This window comes from Bolinopsis microptera, chromosome 2 (genome assembly GCF_026151205.1).
Source record: "Bolinopsis microptera isolate Bmic1 chromosome 2, MBARI_Bmic_1.0, whole genome shotgun sequence".
Classification (NCBI taxonomy): domain Eukaryota; kingdom Metazoa; phylum Ctenophora; class Tentaculata; order Lobata; family Bolinopsidae; genus Bolinopsis; species Bolinopsis microptera.
Window position 1 is genome coordinate 22,084,797 of NC_087073.1, and position 18,918 is coordinate 22,103,714.

Sequence of the window (18,918 nt, forward strand, 5' to 3'; positions counted from 1 at the left end):
TTTTTTCGTGGTCACTTGAGTTATAAAAATACCATCTCAAAGCAATCAAAAATATGAATTTATGATATCTAAGTTACAGGTCAACAGATGCTTCTTATTTTCGAAGTGTGGGCAAAATAGTATAGCGGTAGAAAGTGAAATGGGTAATCCTCCGATTGTAGTCAGTGGTCGCAAATCAAAAAGTTACGGTGTTTATTCTCGCCTGCGCTCATATTCATGTCTCTTGTTCAATTGTGGGCGGTAAAGTGCAATGTAAAATTGTACATACATATTTAACTTACCATTTCGAACACAAATTCCATAGGTTTGACATTTGCCGGACGTGCAGTAAGATATAACACACTGTTTCTCTGCAGTTACGGTTATCGAAGAATCATCATTCACTTCGTTCGGTCTGAAAAGCCGGATATAAGAAGTCAGACTGCTACACGAATATGTACTGCAATAGACATACCACAAAAAATGTCAAAGATGTTATAATAAAATACCTCAAAAATATATACTGAAAATCAAGCTTACTTAATCGCGCCTAGCGCCCAAGCAACTATGTAGACACAGGATGTCATTTTGTAATTGTCATCAGGGCAGGTCAGAGTAGACGCTTCTCCTCTACTGACTGATTTATAAACAAAAGAGGAAAAGTCCACGTTGTTACTGGAGCATGTTGCTGATACCTGATGATGAGTGTCGTCCTAGAACCTTCCAATTCGAAATAAACTTTAGATTCATAGATTTTACATTTATTATCTTGTTGGAGAAGGAACGGATTTGAACTTACTTTGACTCCTGTACTTGAACCACCTGAATGAACAGCAACGCATGCTCCGTCTATTATCTTTATCCCATCAGCATCGGTTCGGTATATCCCTTGTGTAAGTTTACAACCTGTAGGTAATATATTAGTACTGTTATGTAGGTTATGTAGGTTCCTATCAAAATTATCTAATCGAACAGATTACAAGCAATAGAAATGGAATCAAGCACTAAAATTCAACAAACGTATAAAGTAAGAAGTTTCACCTATTAGATTGTATCCAACAGGGCATGAAGCGGTTGTGTAGGCATCGTCTACAGCCAAGGAGGCTTCACTTTCTACAGTTCTCGTAACTTCAGCTGAACAGTGAACATCGAAATCTATTTTCTCAATTGAATATTTACCAACTATTTATACAGATAAAAGATAGAAAGGTCTTTTGTACATGATGGAATCATCTAGAGGCTGTCAAAATTTTAATTTAGATTAATGAAACATATTTACAATCATGATATAATTATGTCGACAGATAACAAAGTTCCCTTACCTTTGACTCGACCTTCGTTCAGGAGGAGGGTCACTAAAAATATCGTCAGCATTCTGTTGGAACAAACCAAGGAATTACTGCAGAGATTGTCTTGCTTTCTAAATACTATTTTCTTTGATCGGTTTGAAACAAGATCACCACAGAATTTCCAAATCAACAGATTAATAGTCTCCTTGTCAACAAAATGCTGTATGGCTAAAACTAAAAGCAAACGGTACAGGGTTCTAGAGGTTAAGAAATAATACAAAGAATAGGAGATGCTCGGATATAGGCTCATGATATTTGTCCCATTGTTATGATAATGAAACATATAATGTAAAGGGATTAGCCGAAATCTTTGCAGTTCCCGTCTGAAAAAGGAAAACGCTCGTACATAAAGAGATCAAGATTCACAGCATCACGACTAAGGAGCTTTTCTTTGAAGTGAATTTAACCCATTGTTCGACTAAGAGCAGTAAACATTAAACGATCATGATGAACAGCTAGAAGGTGTAGAATCTAAAGTTAACCAGTCACGTGTAACCCCTACAAGTTACCTGCTGGATAGTAACGTTGGATAATGCTACTTAGCTATGTTCCCTCTTACCAAATAACCAATGACCATAGCAATAAAATACCTGTATTTCAGAAAATCAGTATTGTGCTCAGAGGTTGAAGAGTGCATGGAGGGGCTGGCCTCAGAAAACGAAAAGCTCAAAGCTGAGAACCGGTCTAAGGATGAGATCTTAAAGGATTATTCTAACAAACTTGAGGAAACTAGTAAACTTCTCCGAGTCTCATCGTCAACTAATAAGAAACTGCAGAAGAAATTCAACGTCAAACATCATTGTAAACAGGTAATATTGTGTTTGGTGAACTGACAATGACGGATGAGATCTTTTCTTGTAACGTACATTTAGACAGGCCCAGGTTTTAATTTAAATAATTATGTTTTAAAATAAATCTAGATTAAAATCAAACGTAAACCGTAATTTAGATAAGGCTTATATCAATGAATAATACATACTTCGCGGATCAATCAGCACAATGCAAAGGTACTAACTATCAAAAAATACTATTAGCTTCCTCCCTGTGACTACCAGGGACGTAGCCAGGATTTTTCTTTGAGGGGGGCTGTCGGCTCGCTTCGCTCGCCGACGCGTCCAATCAAGCTGCGCAGCGAGCGAAGCGAGCAAGCTGTGGCAGGGGTCTGGGGGCGGAGCCCCTTGGCGGGGGCTAGGGGGGCGCAGCCCCCCGGAAATTTTTTGCGAAACAGGGTGTTTTAGACGACATTTGGCATTAAAGAAATTTGTAGGACAGCAATAAACTGGGATTGAAAAGAATCAAGTACTCACGTAAATTTGGTAACTTCACAACAGCAATCTGCATTCTCCAATCAGAATTTACGACTTACTCAGGCCTCATCGTCTTAAGATCTTTACATTTCCTACGGTCTAGGGGACACTATTGACTATAATTATAGAAGTCTTCTAGAATGTTTGCTTGGATTTAATGACATATATTTACTAATCCACAGTTCAAATCTTTGACTGACTGCAGTCATAAACACAGCCCAGTTACCAGGCGACCATGGGGACTAGGGGGCTTATCTTTTTTCTGGGGTTCGATTTTTTCCGGGGGGGCTGCCGCCCCCCTAGCCCCCCCCCCCCCCCCCCCCCCCTGGCTACGTGCCTGCACGAAACCAACCTTAGTACCAACCAAGAAATGGTTATCTTGGGTAGAGATTTCCTAAATCAATTTTCCAGCACTGAGTTTGATTGGAAGAATTCAAAGGTTCGTTTGGGAGAGAAATGGATATTCTTTCTAAATGCTGACAAGGGAGGACATGACATTAACCCGAACTTGCCATCTGAGGCAAGAGAGAAACTCTGCAGTATTTTGGAAAGTTTCCCAGAGGTGTTTGCAAAAAATCCAAGAGCACCCAGGTGCAGTTCTGCTACCACACACGAGATAAAGAGTATCGATGACCGCCCAATTAGGAGCAAAATAAGGAGAATTCCAGCAAAATGGTCAAAGGAGATTGACACACAGGTCACAGAAATGATAGAACATGATATCATAGAACCATCTTCCTCACCTTTCAACAGCAATCCCCTACTGGTCTCGAAGGATGACAATTCAAAACGATTTGTTGTCGATTTCAGAATGGTTAATCGTAACACGGTGCAGGATACTTACCCTTTGCCTACTGTTGAGGAGCTGGTAGATGAGGCCTTTGGGTGTACCCTCTTTTCTCAGCTGGATTTGGCAAGTGGCTACTGGACAGTGCCAATCTCTGAGAGTCATCGTCACAAAACAGCATTCAGTATACCCCGGGGAAAGTATCAGTTTAAGAGAATGCCGTTTGGATCGAAGAATGCACAGGCAACGTTTCAGAAGTGTATGGACAAGATTGTAGAGGAGTGCAAGGAAAAGGGTGCAATCGGCCTAGATGCGTATGTTGACAACCTGATTGTGTGCTCCACATCCATGGAAGAACATATCAATACCCTTGAGATCCTGCTGCAAGTGCTGGAGAGCAACAACATGTCACTGAGAAAGGACAAGTGTGAGTTTGCGTACCAAGAGATCCAATTTTTAGGATTCAGGAAAGATGGGAAAACCCTGAAACCAGGAACCAAAAACATGGCTAAGATTAAAGAATTCCCGGCTCCCACTACAAGGAAAGAGCTACAAAGCTTCTTGGGCTTAGCCAATTACAATCGCAGATTTATTGATGGGTACTCTGTGATATGTTCCCCGTTGAATCGCCTAACATCGTCAAAGGTCCCGTTTGTTTGGACAAGTCAAGAACAAGTTGCATTTAACAAGTTAAAGACCACCTTTCATGCTGCTCTTTCGCTGTTCATACCAGATTGGTCTAAGCCATTTGTGATAAGAACAGATGCTTCTAAGATTGCAGTGGGGAGTGTGCTTGGGCAGTTTGATGGGGATGGTTCGTTCAAACCCATTGGTTATCACTCCGAGACCCTTAACCAGAAGAATACAAAGAACTGGTCTGCTACAGAGCGAGAACTTTATGGTATCATAAGTGCTAGCAGAAAGTGGAAAGCTTTTTGCTATGAAAAGATCACGTTCTATTCGGATCATGAGCCACTGAGGAACGTTCATAGACAGAAAGATCCCAGAGGGAAAATCGGCCGTTGGATATTAGAGTTGGAAAATCTTGATTACTGCATCAAGTACCTGAAGGGAGCGGACAACCAGGAAGCAGATTACTTGAGCAGAATAATGGGGAGTGATGCCCCATCAGAAGACCTTTCAGTGTTTGTGTTAGGGGAGAATCTGCTCCGAGAGGCTCAGATGAGAGACAAAGATATTGCTGAAGCAATAGAAACACTCCGTCAGGACAAGATTGTGGATAAAGGCTTATTCAGGAAATTCTTGAACCTGAAAGTCTCTAATAACCTATTATGCAAAGGCTCCCGAGTCATTGTACCTCAGGGGATTGCCCCAAAGATCATCCAAGAGTACCACGGACAAGGCCACCCAGGAATCGATAATACCTGCCTGATGCTATCTGAAAGGTTCTATTGGAGGGGTATGAGGAAACAAGTGGAGTCCTTTGTTTCTAACTGTAGAACATGCACACAGTGCAAACATGGACCTAAGCCTAAAGCGCCAGTGCAGGATCATAGAGAAGTTGAGAAGATCTTCGAGATGATTTCTATGGATCTAGCATCCATGCCGGTGTCCAGGAGAGGTAACGGAAGCTTTCTTTTGGTGACAGATATATTTACCAAGCTGATGACAGCAATAGCTTTACCCAATGCACGGGCTGAGACAGTCGTGGACGCATTATGGTGCAGATGGTTCAGCTACTATGGGCTACATAAATTACTTCAATCAGATCAGGGAAGTAATGTCGATGGCACCAAAGTTAGACAACTATGTGAAGAATTTGCAATCAAAAAGCTCCGATCTTCTGCATATCATCCAGCTGGTAATGGCAGTGCAGAAAGAACTATTGGGTCCCTCAAAACAATTTTGCGATCTATGTGTCTATCTAGAGGCATACCTATTACTCAATGGGATGAGCTCCTGCCAGAAGCGATATTGATGTTTAATAACACTCAAAACAAATCTTCGAAATTCTCTCCTTTCGAGGCTGCTTACGGAGTGTCAGCAAACTTGCCAATCGACAATAGGTTGGGTGTCAATCAAAAAGAAGCTCAAGACACACGGTTGGTTAGGCAAAACATCCCTCTCAACAAGCAGGAGTCTCGACTAAGCTATCAGAAACAGGCTAACAAGACTACTAACGTCAACGAATACCAGGTCGGGGACTGGGTGCTTCTAAAAAGAAACCATGGTGAATATCCCAAGATGAATCCAATATGGGATGAAATTTTTCAGATCTCCAAGAAGATTGGAAAATCGTGCTGGGGAATTGTAAACTTCGTTTCCGGCAAATCCAAGGTAGATCATCACGACCAGATTCAGCCTGCAGGCAAGAAGCAGGATGCCTCTATGGTTATGGGTAGCTCAGTTCCGGTACAAAACCCTCAGGAACCAGCAGGAAAAGTTTATGTTGATAACAGTCTCCCTCAGCATAACTTACCGTTGATAGATCGGCAACAATTTGCGAACAATGTTTTCAACATGCCAACGAGTGCAGTATTTGCCTCATCAGCTCCACAGCCGGCACCATCATCCCCACCTACAGAACCCTCAACAACTACAACCACCAGATCAGGGAGGGTAGTCAGGCCCCCAACTAGACTAATCAACCAGTTATAGGTCACACAATTTATAAATTTATAAACTTGAATATGTTATTGAAAGGATACAATTCTATTATTGAATGGAAAGATAAAACAGATTTATCATTGAAATTTATATTTTTCTACGAATTTGCTAATTTTAAGTCAATTTTTATAAATAAGTTATTTTGCCTATTGAATTCCCATGCGCATGGGTTATTTATATTTTTAATTTATTTGACAATATTTGAGAATTTAATCCTGGGAGACTTTATTATATCTATTTCATATGAATAATGAGCACTTATAGGATCTTATAAAGTTTTTATGCATTCACTTTGAAGGGAGGTAGATTTTTTTTAAGGGGAGAGTAATGTCAGGCTATATATTTCCAGTCCTATATATTACACCTTTAGTTTATATTATAGGACCTTTGGCTTATATACTGTTACCTTAACTTTGTTATCTGTCAGGATATATTGTTAACTACATGTACTTGTGCTAATCCTTTGAACACTCTTTTACTATACCCAGTGGAGTATCATTGCCTCGGAACACAGGCCGACAACACTACGGGAGTCCTGAGTTACTGTTACACGAATTCTAAACACGTAATTTGAAATTCCACAACGGCATTGTAAATTTATTTAGAAAGCATTTCCTAGACTACTATACATTGCAACTTGATCAGTCTTCTTTTCTATGTACGGCATGATTGATCAGGGGTTGACTTTTTGGTTGTTTGACTTGGGGGGGGGGGGGGGATGTGGACGAGTTAGCATTTATAGTGGCTGGATTTTCAATAGCGTGCTTTACTCGCAAGTGATGCCACAAACTAGTTTAAGACCTCTTGGCAGAATTGTACCTTGAAAGACTTCTTACAATGTATGCAGGTCACGTTGTCTCCCTCTTTTTTGAAATGTTTCCAGATCTCTTTGGTTGCCATATCAAATAAAACAGTTTTCACAGGATAAGACAAGGAACAACCAATACAAGCACGTTATCAGTTAACAATTTAAGAGCATCAGTCATATATATAAAGTGTATCAGATGACTTTAATCGTGAGAAGTTTTAATTTAAGTATAGCATCTGATCAACCGACGTAAAGATCACTTATTATCATCGCACCACACGAATACATAGCTAGAACAACTTATATATGGGTGGGGCGAGACTTTGGAGTTTGGGATACCTGTGGGAATTGGCCATTGTAAAACATATGCTGTTAAAATCATCAAGTGCAGGACAACTAAGCAATATAATATAGACATGACAATGGAATGTGAAATGTGAATAACTTAACATATTTTGATTTAACAATGAAAGGATGGCACTGATTTGAGTAGCAAATTAAAGGCCCCTTCCAGCCATTGCCACCTGCCACCTAATTTGGCAGGTTTTACATTAAGGCTGATAATCAATTTGAAGTCTTAAAATGATTCCTGCAAAATTAACCGAAATCCTGCCTATTTATCGTATTCGCGCAGAGATGTATCTCACGTAATTATTTAATCGAGTTGTTGATTTATAGAAAAGCCTGCAAAATTAAGACAAAACCTGCCTCACCTTTTACCTACCCTCAGCAGGTTTGCTCTATTTTAGCAGGTTTTCCGTTAAATATAAAGTCGAATGCTGCATATTTAACGCAAATCCTGCGTAATCTGAGATAATTCGAATCAACTTGTGGCGTGATTAAACCTATATATTGGCAGGCTTTTGGATAATTTGAGTGTAAAATGTGGAATACTGTAACGATCGTATAACCTTATTACTAGGTAAATAGGTAGGGATTAGGACTGAGACTTGGGTTGTGCAAAGCTACAGAAGTACAGAATGCTACATGGCTCTATAGTTTACACTTTTATACAATATGCAGTCACTAGTCAGTGGCGAAACGACCGCCCGACACCCCGGCTATGCCTATACCCCTGCTATGCGGAAGTGGGATGGGGGGGGGGTGCAGCTGCGGCCTCTTAGGTACGTTTCGCCACTGCATATTATCCACTATTACCAACACGGGGTCTATGATAAGTTTGAGTATAAAAGTATAAAAACCGATTATTGGAAAATAACTGTTTGCTTAACTTCAGTTCTGAGGTTGCCATTTTTAGATACATTCCTTGACTATGCCATACTCCATAGGTCAAAGAAATAATAGACTTATCATGTTGCAAAATCATTCGGTGACAGCATTTTCCTGTTCCAAACAGTACAGGAAGCGCTACTTGGAAACTCCATCGGAAGGTTCACTGCCGTCAGAGGAAGTTGACACTTGACAGCATGGTTAAAGAGCTTGCCGTTACCTTAGCTGATGGGCCAAAGTACGTTGTTATTTCTAGCAAGACAAGCAAAAGCAACACAGACCTCACAAAACTGTTGCCAGCGGTAAATATCGCAAAAGCCCAGCCTAGGCGCACCACTAGGACAAAATACAAGGAAGAAGCTGGCTATCGACCCGTCATGAACACGCAGGTTATCCAAGACCCTAAAGATAGAATTATATTTTTCGAAAATGACTTGTTCATGTTTAAAAATGCTGACGGCACAAACAGTGTCCTGATAATCGTGGAAAATATTTCACAGAACGATTTTATTCTCCATAAGGCTGTCGTTGGCAAACTCGTCCAAGAGTGCCACGACCATGCTGACTGCTTTCAGTTAATAGATTTAGACGAAAAGTATGTCAGTGTTCAGGAAGATGCGCTTATATTTTATAACTGATCGAACAAGTGGTCAGGTAATGGGTTGTCCACGTTATTCTGTTAATAGATGTTACAGGGTATCAGGCTCATTTATGCATGATTTTTACAACCTTGTCAATGTGTAATGGTATAACACTGGTATAATACTGGTATAATACTGGTACAATGTTTAAGTTATATTATTAATTAGGTTTTTTTTGCAGTTTGCAGGTAACTCTTCGTAGTATTTTAAATTCAGTTCTCAAAATCCTAAAATACAATTGTTTTACTTTTTCTAACTTAAGAGGTTTATTGATTTGAAATGAAATTAAAAGATTGCCATAGTTGTCGGAACTTTGTGCATCATTACGCCACAGGAGGTTCAATTTTATTGCATGGCCAGTCAATTGGTGGGACAGTACTTTTCAATACAAATTTAGATTTAGAAGTACGTATGACACCGTAGAATTGAAAAGTAGGAGTACTAGCGGTTAGGCGACAATTGACATCCCGACAATTGACCCCCGACAATTATATACCGTACTATATAGCGTACTATACCTCTAATTTGGAGGATCAGTACCAATCAGTGCAGTGGTTGTCAGCTTTTTATCAACTCCGGCCAATTTCTTGACTGTGCTAATCAACTCGGTTTTATTAACTTTTAGTTTTGGTGCCAAATAGGCAAAATTCCAAATAACTTAAGAACTTAAAAGAAAGATAAAAGAAAACCTGCCGATTTATAACTTTAACACTGTCATAATAGCATAATCTATTTGGCATGGATTGATAATTTTATAACAAATCTTGCCAAGTTAATGGAAAACCTGCCGATTTAACTTTATAACTGCCGTAATCTATCCGGCAAGGATTGATAATTTTAAAACAAATTCTGCCAAGTTAATGGAAAACCTGCCGATTTAACTTTATCACTGCCGTAATCTATCCGGCAAGGATTGATAATTTTATAACAAATCCTGCCAAGTTAATAGAAAACCTGCCAAATAACAAATACCTGCGCTGTTGATGCAGGATCACTAGTTAATGAGGCAGGTTTTGCCATAAAAATTAAGAGAAAACCTGCGGATTTAGTGTAATATACTGCTGATCTGCACTGGGTAAATTAGATTACTAGGCAGGAGTGGTAATTTGGCAGTCTTCGCTATTAACTGGGCAGGTTTTAGGTTAAATTCGCAGTGGCAATGGCTGGAAGGGGCCTAATTAATAAATATCCATGATAATTGATAACAGTTTCTGTTTACTACCTTATCGGACCTTATTTGAACGGACATTAACATTGTTAATTGAACGCTGGAGGTCCTAGCGTTCATCTAAATGTCCGTTTAAATAGAGTCCGTCCGTTTAAGGTCCGCCGTCCGTCCAAGTTAAAATACGTTGAGATTTTTTCCAAAATTATTCCACTGCGAACTCATGTTTAGGATATGACATTTTTTTATTTTCAGTCAATTGTAATTTCTATCATCGGATTCAGACTAAACTGTATCATTGGATTAAATTTGGGTTTAAGGTGATTTGACATAATTGGGCCAAAAACAGACCACATTATATGGCTGTACCATTGGTCCGGGAACCCCCAAATATTTAGTCACAGGTTTTCGTTTAGTCTAGTCAGTTATGCATTAAAACTTCATGAAAGCCACGGGTGCTATGCGACAAAAGTTGCGGGCAACGATTTCCTGAAGGCAAGTTTAACCACGTCATTAATAGATTAATTTTCAGTACCAATTTCATTCGGTGGCTAACCACTAGGTCCCATGCGATCCGTGGTCTCACGGTGATCTGCCTTTCAAACATTGATTAGGTTAACGAGGTGTCGTACGCTAAGATGAGAAGTATGTATGATACCGGGCGAAAAGTACGTACTTGTACTTTATTTTGAAAAGTACGTATGATACCTCAGTGTACGATTCAAAAAAATTTCAAACTTATTTTCACAGGCGCGATGTAACGTTTTTTAGATCCAACGTTTTATTTATTGGAAACTCCCGACTTCCACGATTGAAATTTCATTGTCATGATGGTTTTGAAAGCCATATTCATGGAGATAATAGAAACATTCAATCGCAGATAACAAAGAAAGTTCAATAAGCTTCATCATTTCATCAAAACATTATTGTATCTACTATCTGCGTACTTTTCCGCAGTATTTTAAAAGTACGTACTTGTACGATACTTCTCATCTTAGGTCGTACGTCACCTTAAGATCAGGTAACCGGGAGCTGACCAGGCCAGAACCCAATTGATTGTGTCTGATGTCACGTGATTATGAGCCTTAGGTCACGTGACTATGACGTCATCAGAGCTTGTTCTCCGTTTTCACTTATTGGACCAGGTGAGATCGCATGCTTAATTTTAATCCTGTGTAATCCTGCTTGTGAATGTGAGTGTATGTGTACTTAAAAGTATGATAGAATATAGAAAGCAAAATAGTTTACTGCTTAAAATTTTAACAACAAATTGTGAAAGAGTGGTCAACACTCAACGTAAATAAAACGTGGTCAACGTAGATAAAACAATGTAAATATAGCCATGACTTTTACTGGACCTCCAAGGATCATTATTTCAATAGAGCACCGCTATCATTTAGCAGAAAGCAAGAAATAGACAGACAAACTCGGTCTTATCCTCAATAATTAGTTTGTACAAGGGTTAACATAATGATAATAATTTACTTGCAATAGAGTGGAAAATGAACATATAATATATATGCAACAATAAAAATGCAAATTCAATAAACGAATTATTCGTTATAATTGTTAGGCTGCAGGCTTGGCTACCCCGTACTAATAAAATAATCCACAACCTTCTAGAATATTCTGAGCGGCTTACTATCGGGTGGCACCGGCTCTCTGCCGAATCTCAGTAATTATAAACAACGAAGCCTCTATTTCACAGCCAATGAGCGGGCTTATGAAGGAAAGATCTCAAGTTGAGAAGGTGAAAGACATTTTTCCAAATACAGGGTGTACCACTACCACAGAAAGATTAACCCATTAGTGATGATAGGGTTGTTTACGACCTTTCTTTTCTAGAGGCTATAGATGACAAACAAAAATATTTGATTACACAAATTTTATGCACGCGGGGTCAGCGGGGGCCTTCGTTACGCCACTGGACTCTCACAGTCACGGTGATCTGCCTTTTATTTCAAACATTGATTAGGTTAACAATAACGAGGTGTCGTACGTCACCTCAAGATCAGGTAACAGGGAGCTGACCAGGCCAGAACCCAATTGACTGGGTCTGCAGATGTCACGTGATTATGAGTCTTAGGTCACGTGACTTTGACGTCATCAGAGCTTGTTCTCCGTTTTCCACTCATTGAACCAGGACCCAGGTGAGCTCACAATTCACATGCTTGTGAATGTGGAATGTGTTCTTAAAAAGTATGATATAATATAGAAAGCAAAATAGTTTACTGCTTGAAAGTTTAACTGTGAAAGAATGGTCACCGTATAAAAAACGTAAATAAAACAATGTGAATATAGGAGGCCGAGTTACAGAAAGACTTGCAACCCAAGACTCTTAGTCTTACTGAACCTCCAGGGATCATTATTTCAATATAAGAATCAAGCACCGCTATCATATAATTCGATTGGAGCAGCAATAAATAGACAAACAAACTCGGTCTTATCCATAACCCTAGTTTGTGCAAGGATTAAAATAATAATAATAATTAACTTGCAATAGAGTGGAAAATGAACATATATGCAGCAATAAAAATGCAAATTCAATAAACGAATTACCTTAAGAACGACAAATTTAGTCTACCATAAATTTAGTCAAACTTTTGACTTAAATTGGTGTAAATCAAATTTCATGTGACTAGATTTTTCGGCGACTAATTTTGAAGTAGACCAAAATTTGAGTCGAGCATATTATATGAATTACATTTTATTGAGCTTACATTCTTTATCATATGTTTATGATAAACAGTTAAATATCGCTAGGTCCCTACTGGGTGTAATATAAATAAGAAATTGTATGCTATGATATGTAACTAATGTATGAGTATTGCTGAAAGCACAGTGTAAGGCCTACACGGACCGCCTCTAACTAGCCAATCCCTGTTTACATGCCGTGTAGCAGGGGACTAGAAAGAGATAAACTAGTAAGCGGGGCATAGCCAATACACTATACTTCCATCATTGAGTATATTACCAACCAACAGGAAAATTTCCTTGTGTTTGGAATCTACCAAGACGAAAGTTGTACAATCCAGCGAAATTCCGAAGAATCATTCCAGTAGACTAGGCGCATTGCAACCACAGCCACGGAAATACTTATGAGTATTGCTGAAAGCACAGTGTAAGGCCTACACGGACCGCCTCTAACTAGCCAATCCCTGTTTACATGCCGTGTAGCAGGGGACTAGAAAGAGATAAACTAGTAAGCGGGGCATAGCCAATACACTATACTTCCATCATTGAGTATATTACCAACCAACAGGAAAATTTCCTTGTGTTTGGAATCTACCAAGACGAAAGTTGTACAATCCAGCGAAATTCCGAAGAATCATTCCAGTAGACTAGGCGCATTGCAACCACAGCCACGGAAATACTTATGAGTATTGCTGAAAGCACAGTGTAAGGCCTACACGGACCGCCTCTAACTAGCCAATCCCTGTTTACATGCCGTGTAGCAGGGGACTAGAAAGAGATAAACTAGTAAGCGGGGCATAGCCAATACACTATACTTCCATCATTGAGTATATTACCAACCAACAGGAAAATTTCCTTGTGTTTGGAATCTACCAAGACGAAAGTTGTACAATCCAGCGAAATTCCGAAGAATCATTCCAGTAGACTAGGCGCATTGCAACCACAGCCACGGAAATACTTATGAGTATTGCTGAAAGCACAGTGTAAGGCCTACACGGACCGCCTCTAACTAGCCAATCCCTGTTTACATGCCGTGTAGCAGGGGACTAGAAAGAGATAAACTAGTAAGCGGGGCATAGCCAATACACTATACTTCCATCATTGAGTATATTACCAACCAACAGGAAAATTTCCTGTTGGTTGGTAATATACTCGGCGAGCATACATGTAATGTTGGCTCGCCGTTGGAATGTTCCCAGATCGAGAATATTCCTCTTTAGTCTTTACCAAAATACGGGCGTATGGTGCAAGTTACAGGATCATGAGGTTGATAATTTGTCCGCGTGACCGTTTGGCGTGCGGTGTGCACGTGGGCCCATGGGAAATTTCTGATACATCATGTGTTAATTCCGTTGTCTGTACTTAGATCACTAACAGTATAAAGTATGACTTTATATGCGAAATTGAAGAAATAAAACTAGCGGGAAAATGGGCGATTAGGTTTGGCCTCTATACGGCCACTATACGGCCTCTATATAGATTTTATACAGCCACTATACGGCCTTTATACGGCCTTTATACGGCCACTATACGGCCACTTAAAAAATATTTTACATGGCCTTTATAGTTCGGAATATGGGTCTAATGAGTAACTAACAATTAAATAATTAAGTTAATTAATCGTGATGATTGGAAATTATTCCGATTAAATTTAACTTGTAGTTGTGGCCTTTACAATTATTGGGCAATTAAAACTTCATGAAGGTCACGGGTGCTAAGCGACAAAAGTTGCGGGCAACAATTTCCTGAAGGCTAGTGAAAAACCCGTGACAATCAGATGTTTGCAAGCAGAGCTAGACGCTGTGTTCTAACTGCGGTCGCATACGACCCACTTGTCCGGGTCGCAAACGCCCATCAAGTTTAACCACGTCATTAATAGAATTAGATTAATTATCAGTACCAATATCATTCGGTGGCTAACCACTAGGTCCCATGAGATCCGTGGTCTCACGCAGTGGCGTAACGTTGCCTGTTGGCGCCGAAAAAGCACCCCCCTGTTTGCACCCCCTCCCCTTTTGGAGCCCCTCCATAAAATTGAACAAAGTAGGTGATTTTACAGGTGTTTTAGCTTTTTAGAGGATACGCCGGTAAAATCTCTAAAATAGTTTGTAATTGTATCTAGAGCAAAACGCACAATTTTGCTAGTAGTAGTACTTTAGTTAAGTTTTCGAAATTGTCCCACATTCAAACGACGACCCAGGAAATCTTACTGGTAGTGGTAGGCGCCTAACTTCGAAAATAAAAGAGATAGGAACGTTTGGTTTTTAACAAAATATTCGCCTTGTAGTTGTAAAAATAACGTTTCCTCCTCATATCAGGAGGAAAATTCAAAACAATGTAGATTTTGAATTATCGCGAAAAGTCATATTTTAGGCCTTATAAAACTGCGCAGCTTTAACTTTGCGGATTCTTGTTATCAGATTGGCTGAATGTGGTACGTGGTTGAATTGCATTCTTGGAATAATTGAAGCGTGCAAATGCAATGAACTAACGAGCGCGCGCGGAGTTCAACAAGCTGTGAAGTTACTGGGCCGCGCTCAGCCTGTCATTCCGCCTAATCTTTATTATGTTAATGAACATAATAGTCTGGGGTCCCCAGGTAAGCTGTGAAGGGGCGATCACCTGTAGTAATATCGCCAGCCAGTAAGGTCTGCTGGGCCTTGTATTTCTCCGATTTGTACATCACAAAACCACGCCAACAGTAAAACAAGTTATCACTGTGATAACAGATAAGTAACAGATAAACGAGCTACAACGTATTGAAAAGTGTTATTATTGAATTGAATGTAATTGTAATTACCTTACTGTAAATATATATTCATACATTTACTTCACGACAATCTGTCAAAAAAATAAAAAATAAAACCCGTTTCCCGGTACTTAACCAGTTATATTTATATATAATACTAAACTCCCAGCACTTAACTCCCGAAACTTGATTTTGTTTGCCATCGATTTGGTCATAAGATTTAGACGCGTTGCAAATTGCGCGTCTCAAATAGACTTAGAGTATACCCTAGTTGTAAAACTAAACATATGTGCATATGATATTTTTGATTTACCTGGGGACCACAGGCTATTATGTTCATAAACATTTAAAAATTCGGCGGAATGACAGGCTGAGCGCCGCCCAGTAAATTTTTGTAGGTTTACAACCTACCAGGACGCGCGCCGAGTTGGACTCGTCGATGGTCCAGTATATGGAACAGATATTTTACGAGTATCACCCGTTAAGTAAATTTTTGATGTCATGTCTTCAGCCGTCGTTCGGATTCTGAAACAATATTTTGGTTACCTGGGGACCTCATGCAGGCTATACATGTTCATAATTAAAAATAAAATAGAGATTACAGATTATGCGGAATGACAGATTGGGCGACATTTGTCCGCCAGCGACAGGCTGAGCGCGGCCCAGTCATATTTTGGTAGTCTGTATGCTATTTTATACTTTTACTCATCACTGACCATACTTTATTCAGCTGGCCCAGTAAACAACGTGATGGTTACCAAACGCGCGCACTAGTGACTTGGCTCTGGATGTTGACCATTGTTAATGATCTGGCCCGGCGCGCGCTACTTCGTAGCACTTGCCATCGGGCCATTTCGAGAAGAAAGCGGCGCGCGCTACTTCGAAGAAATTTAGACGAGTAACATCCGTCAACTCTGGATGTGGTCATTTTTTCCACCCATTGATGTTCACTTTTTTGTAATTTTATAACCTACCAAAAAGCGCTCCGAGTAGAAGTCGTCGACGCAACGTTGATACATATTTCGTATCCAAATATCAGAGATATTTGGATATTTCCGCCTTCGGCGACGCGCGCTTCGCGCGCGAAAAGTGGCATGCAACGTATATCAAACGCGACGTTCCCTGGGGACCCAGGCTAATTATGTTCATTAACATATAGAGATTAGGCGGCATGACAGGCTGAGCGCGGCCCAGTAAACGCGACGGTATTCGATATTTGAAACAACTATTTTACAAGTATCACCCGTTATCACTTTGTATCACGTTGCGACCCCCACGGTCGTTTCACTATGTGGGGGTCTTCGACGCTACAGGGGGAGCCGCGCACTTCGTGCGCGGCGGGTCATACAACGTATGACAATTATCACTTGTATCACGTTGCGACCCCCACGGTCGTTTCACTCCTGACGATACAGGGGGTGCCGCGCACTTCGTGCGCGGCGGGTCATACAACGTATGACAAGTTATCACCCGTTAATAATAATACCTTTTTGGAGTATAAATTTAAGTTTGACATGTAACTTGTATCACGTTGCGACCCCCACGGTCGTTTCACTATGTAGCGTCTTCGACGCTACAGGGGGAGCCGCGCACTTCGTGCGCGGCGGGTCATACAACGTATGACAACATGTAACTACACACATGTTAAACTACATAGCAGGTAAACCACAAATTTTGGCACTCAACATTTAAATCTCAGCAACGCAAAGTTACATCATTTTGTAATTTTTCTCATTTGTTCATCACCAGCAGCTCTATCACATAATTGTTTGCTCTATCCAGAGCCCTTGCGCTTGCAGTAGCGCGCGCCCGCCTCTTGACTTGTGAAACAAGCGCGCCCGCAGGGGCGCGAAAGCACATGGTTAGGTGAACATAATTGTCATACGTTGTATGACCCGCCGCGCACGAGTGCGCGGCTCCCCTGTATCGTAGAAACTCTACTATTACTCTACTATATCATATATAGTGAAACAACGATGAGGGTCACGACGTGATACAATCACATAATATCTTTATTGTTTTAACTAGACATTTATTTGACATTTTCTTAAATGTTTAAGCCTGAAAAATACTGTTAAAATTATGTTTATGTATTATATACTGTTTAGTTAGGGTGCCCAAATCTTCACAGACATTTAAAGACCTTTAATTTTTTAGAATGTAGTGCCATTCGATCTTAAACACAGATTTGAAAGTCACATTAATCAAGTTTTTATTTTAAAAGTAACATAGGGGTGTATTAAAAACCTATCGAATTGTGAATCATGCCTATTTACCTCTTTCGACTTGAATGTGATCAATAATGCCTCTTCAAATGCTTTTCCCCAAAGTTTATCAAATTGACCGTAGCCAATAGGTTCAAGTGATGTTCCCTGAACCAGTTGTGAATTGTATCCTGCTTAATGAAAGACTTAAGCCCGTTACAAATGTTGTAAATAAATGTGCTGGTAAGTTAAAGTCTAATGGTTCTTTAAATAATAATTTTAAATGGTTATAATGTGAGCACTAATGGGTGTAGTATTTTTAACGATCCTCAATTCGACCAAAAATTTCATTTTTTAGGCTTTAGTTGAGAGGTTTCTGCTCAATAAAGCTTTATATGTAATATGTATATCGTATAATTAGCATGAAGTTGAAAATATTTGGTATTTTGAAATTTGTATTTGTTAAGATGTGTTATCCCATCTTAGAAGTATACCTTGTTGTGTAGTCGAAGTTGTAGTTGCTCTGCTGAAATGCTAATTTAATAACAACTCTTTTTTTTCTGACTCTAGAGTCTAGATAACTCACCTGCCTGATACCCTACCTTTTGCTTTCACACAGTACATCAATAATAAGATGCTCTTAAATGTTTTTCAATTGATCGCACGATTACTAAGTTGTTATACAATATGATGGCAGGTAAACCTGTTCATCCTTTAATTTATCTGTCACCAAATAAAATTAGGTTATTTCTTATTTTTCTTTCATTTTTGTTCACATTTTTTGCTTTTGTTATTTTTTAAATTGCTCCAAAAAATTAAGTCTAGACCTTAGGCAATGAAAGTGAAAATCAAGCGATGGACAACAGTAGCTGCATGGCACTGGGTTGCTAATGATGACTCCTGTGGGATATGTCGAACTCTATTTGATGGATGTTGCACAGATTGCACTTTACCAGGGGACAACTGTCCCATTGTTTGGGGGGAGTGTTCACATTGTTTCCACATGCACTGTATCATTAAGTGGATATCTTCAAACACAAACAAGCAGCAATGTCCCATGTGTAGGCGGGACTGGGCATTTAAAGAAAGTGATAACAATCCGCCCATCACCCAACAACAGACTCCCACTCAGAGCAATGATAGTTAGTTTCCTGGTAAGTTTAGATTTTGAAAACACAACATTTAATTGCATATACAGTATAACCTTAACTCACCATTTGGGTTGAATGAATATTGTACAACAAATTAGGTTCCAGCCAGATCACATGCACGGTAATGATTTCCAATCAGGCATTATGACAAATGAGCACTTGGTTAAGAGATAAATAGGGAAAGTATCGCGCCAGAAATAAATAAATAAATAAATAAATAAAGTCA

The 18,918-nt window shown here is 39.6% G+C and overlaps 1 protein-coding gene across 2 annotated transcripts in view; it reads right to left on the reverse strand.

Moving 5' to 3' along the window:
* The window catches only part of LOC134811791 (proprotein convertase subtilisin/kexin type 5-like), a 33,449-nt gene that overhangs the window by 12,095 nt on the left and 2,436 nt on the right, over nucleotides 1-18,918 (reverse strand). The window contains exons 2-6 of one of the 2 annotated variants that reach the window (XM_063818859.1): nucleotides 1,302-1,391; nucleotides 1,021-1,113; nucleotides 779-885; nucleotides 520-674; nucleotides 282-394 (exon numbers count right to left, since the gene is read on the reverse strand). In XM_063818859.1, the coding sequence (XP_063674929.1) occupies nucleotides 282-394; nucleotides 520-674; nucleotides 779-885; nucleotides 1,021-1,113; nucleotides 1,302-1,353 (520 nt within the window). In that variant the 5' untranslated portion in view covers nucleotides 1,354-1,391. Of the gene's footprint in view, nucleotides 1-281; nucleotides 395-519; nucleotides 675-778; nucleotides 886-1,020; nucleotides 1,114-1,301; nucleotides 1,403-18,918 lie in introns of those variants that run through there. The other variant, XM_063818858.1, reaches the window with a different exon arrangement.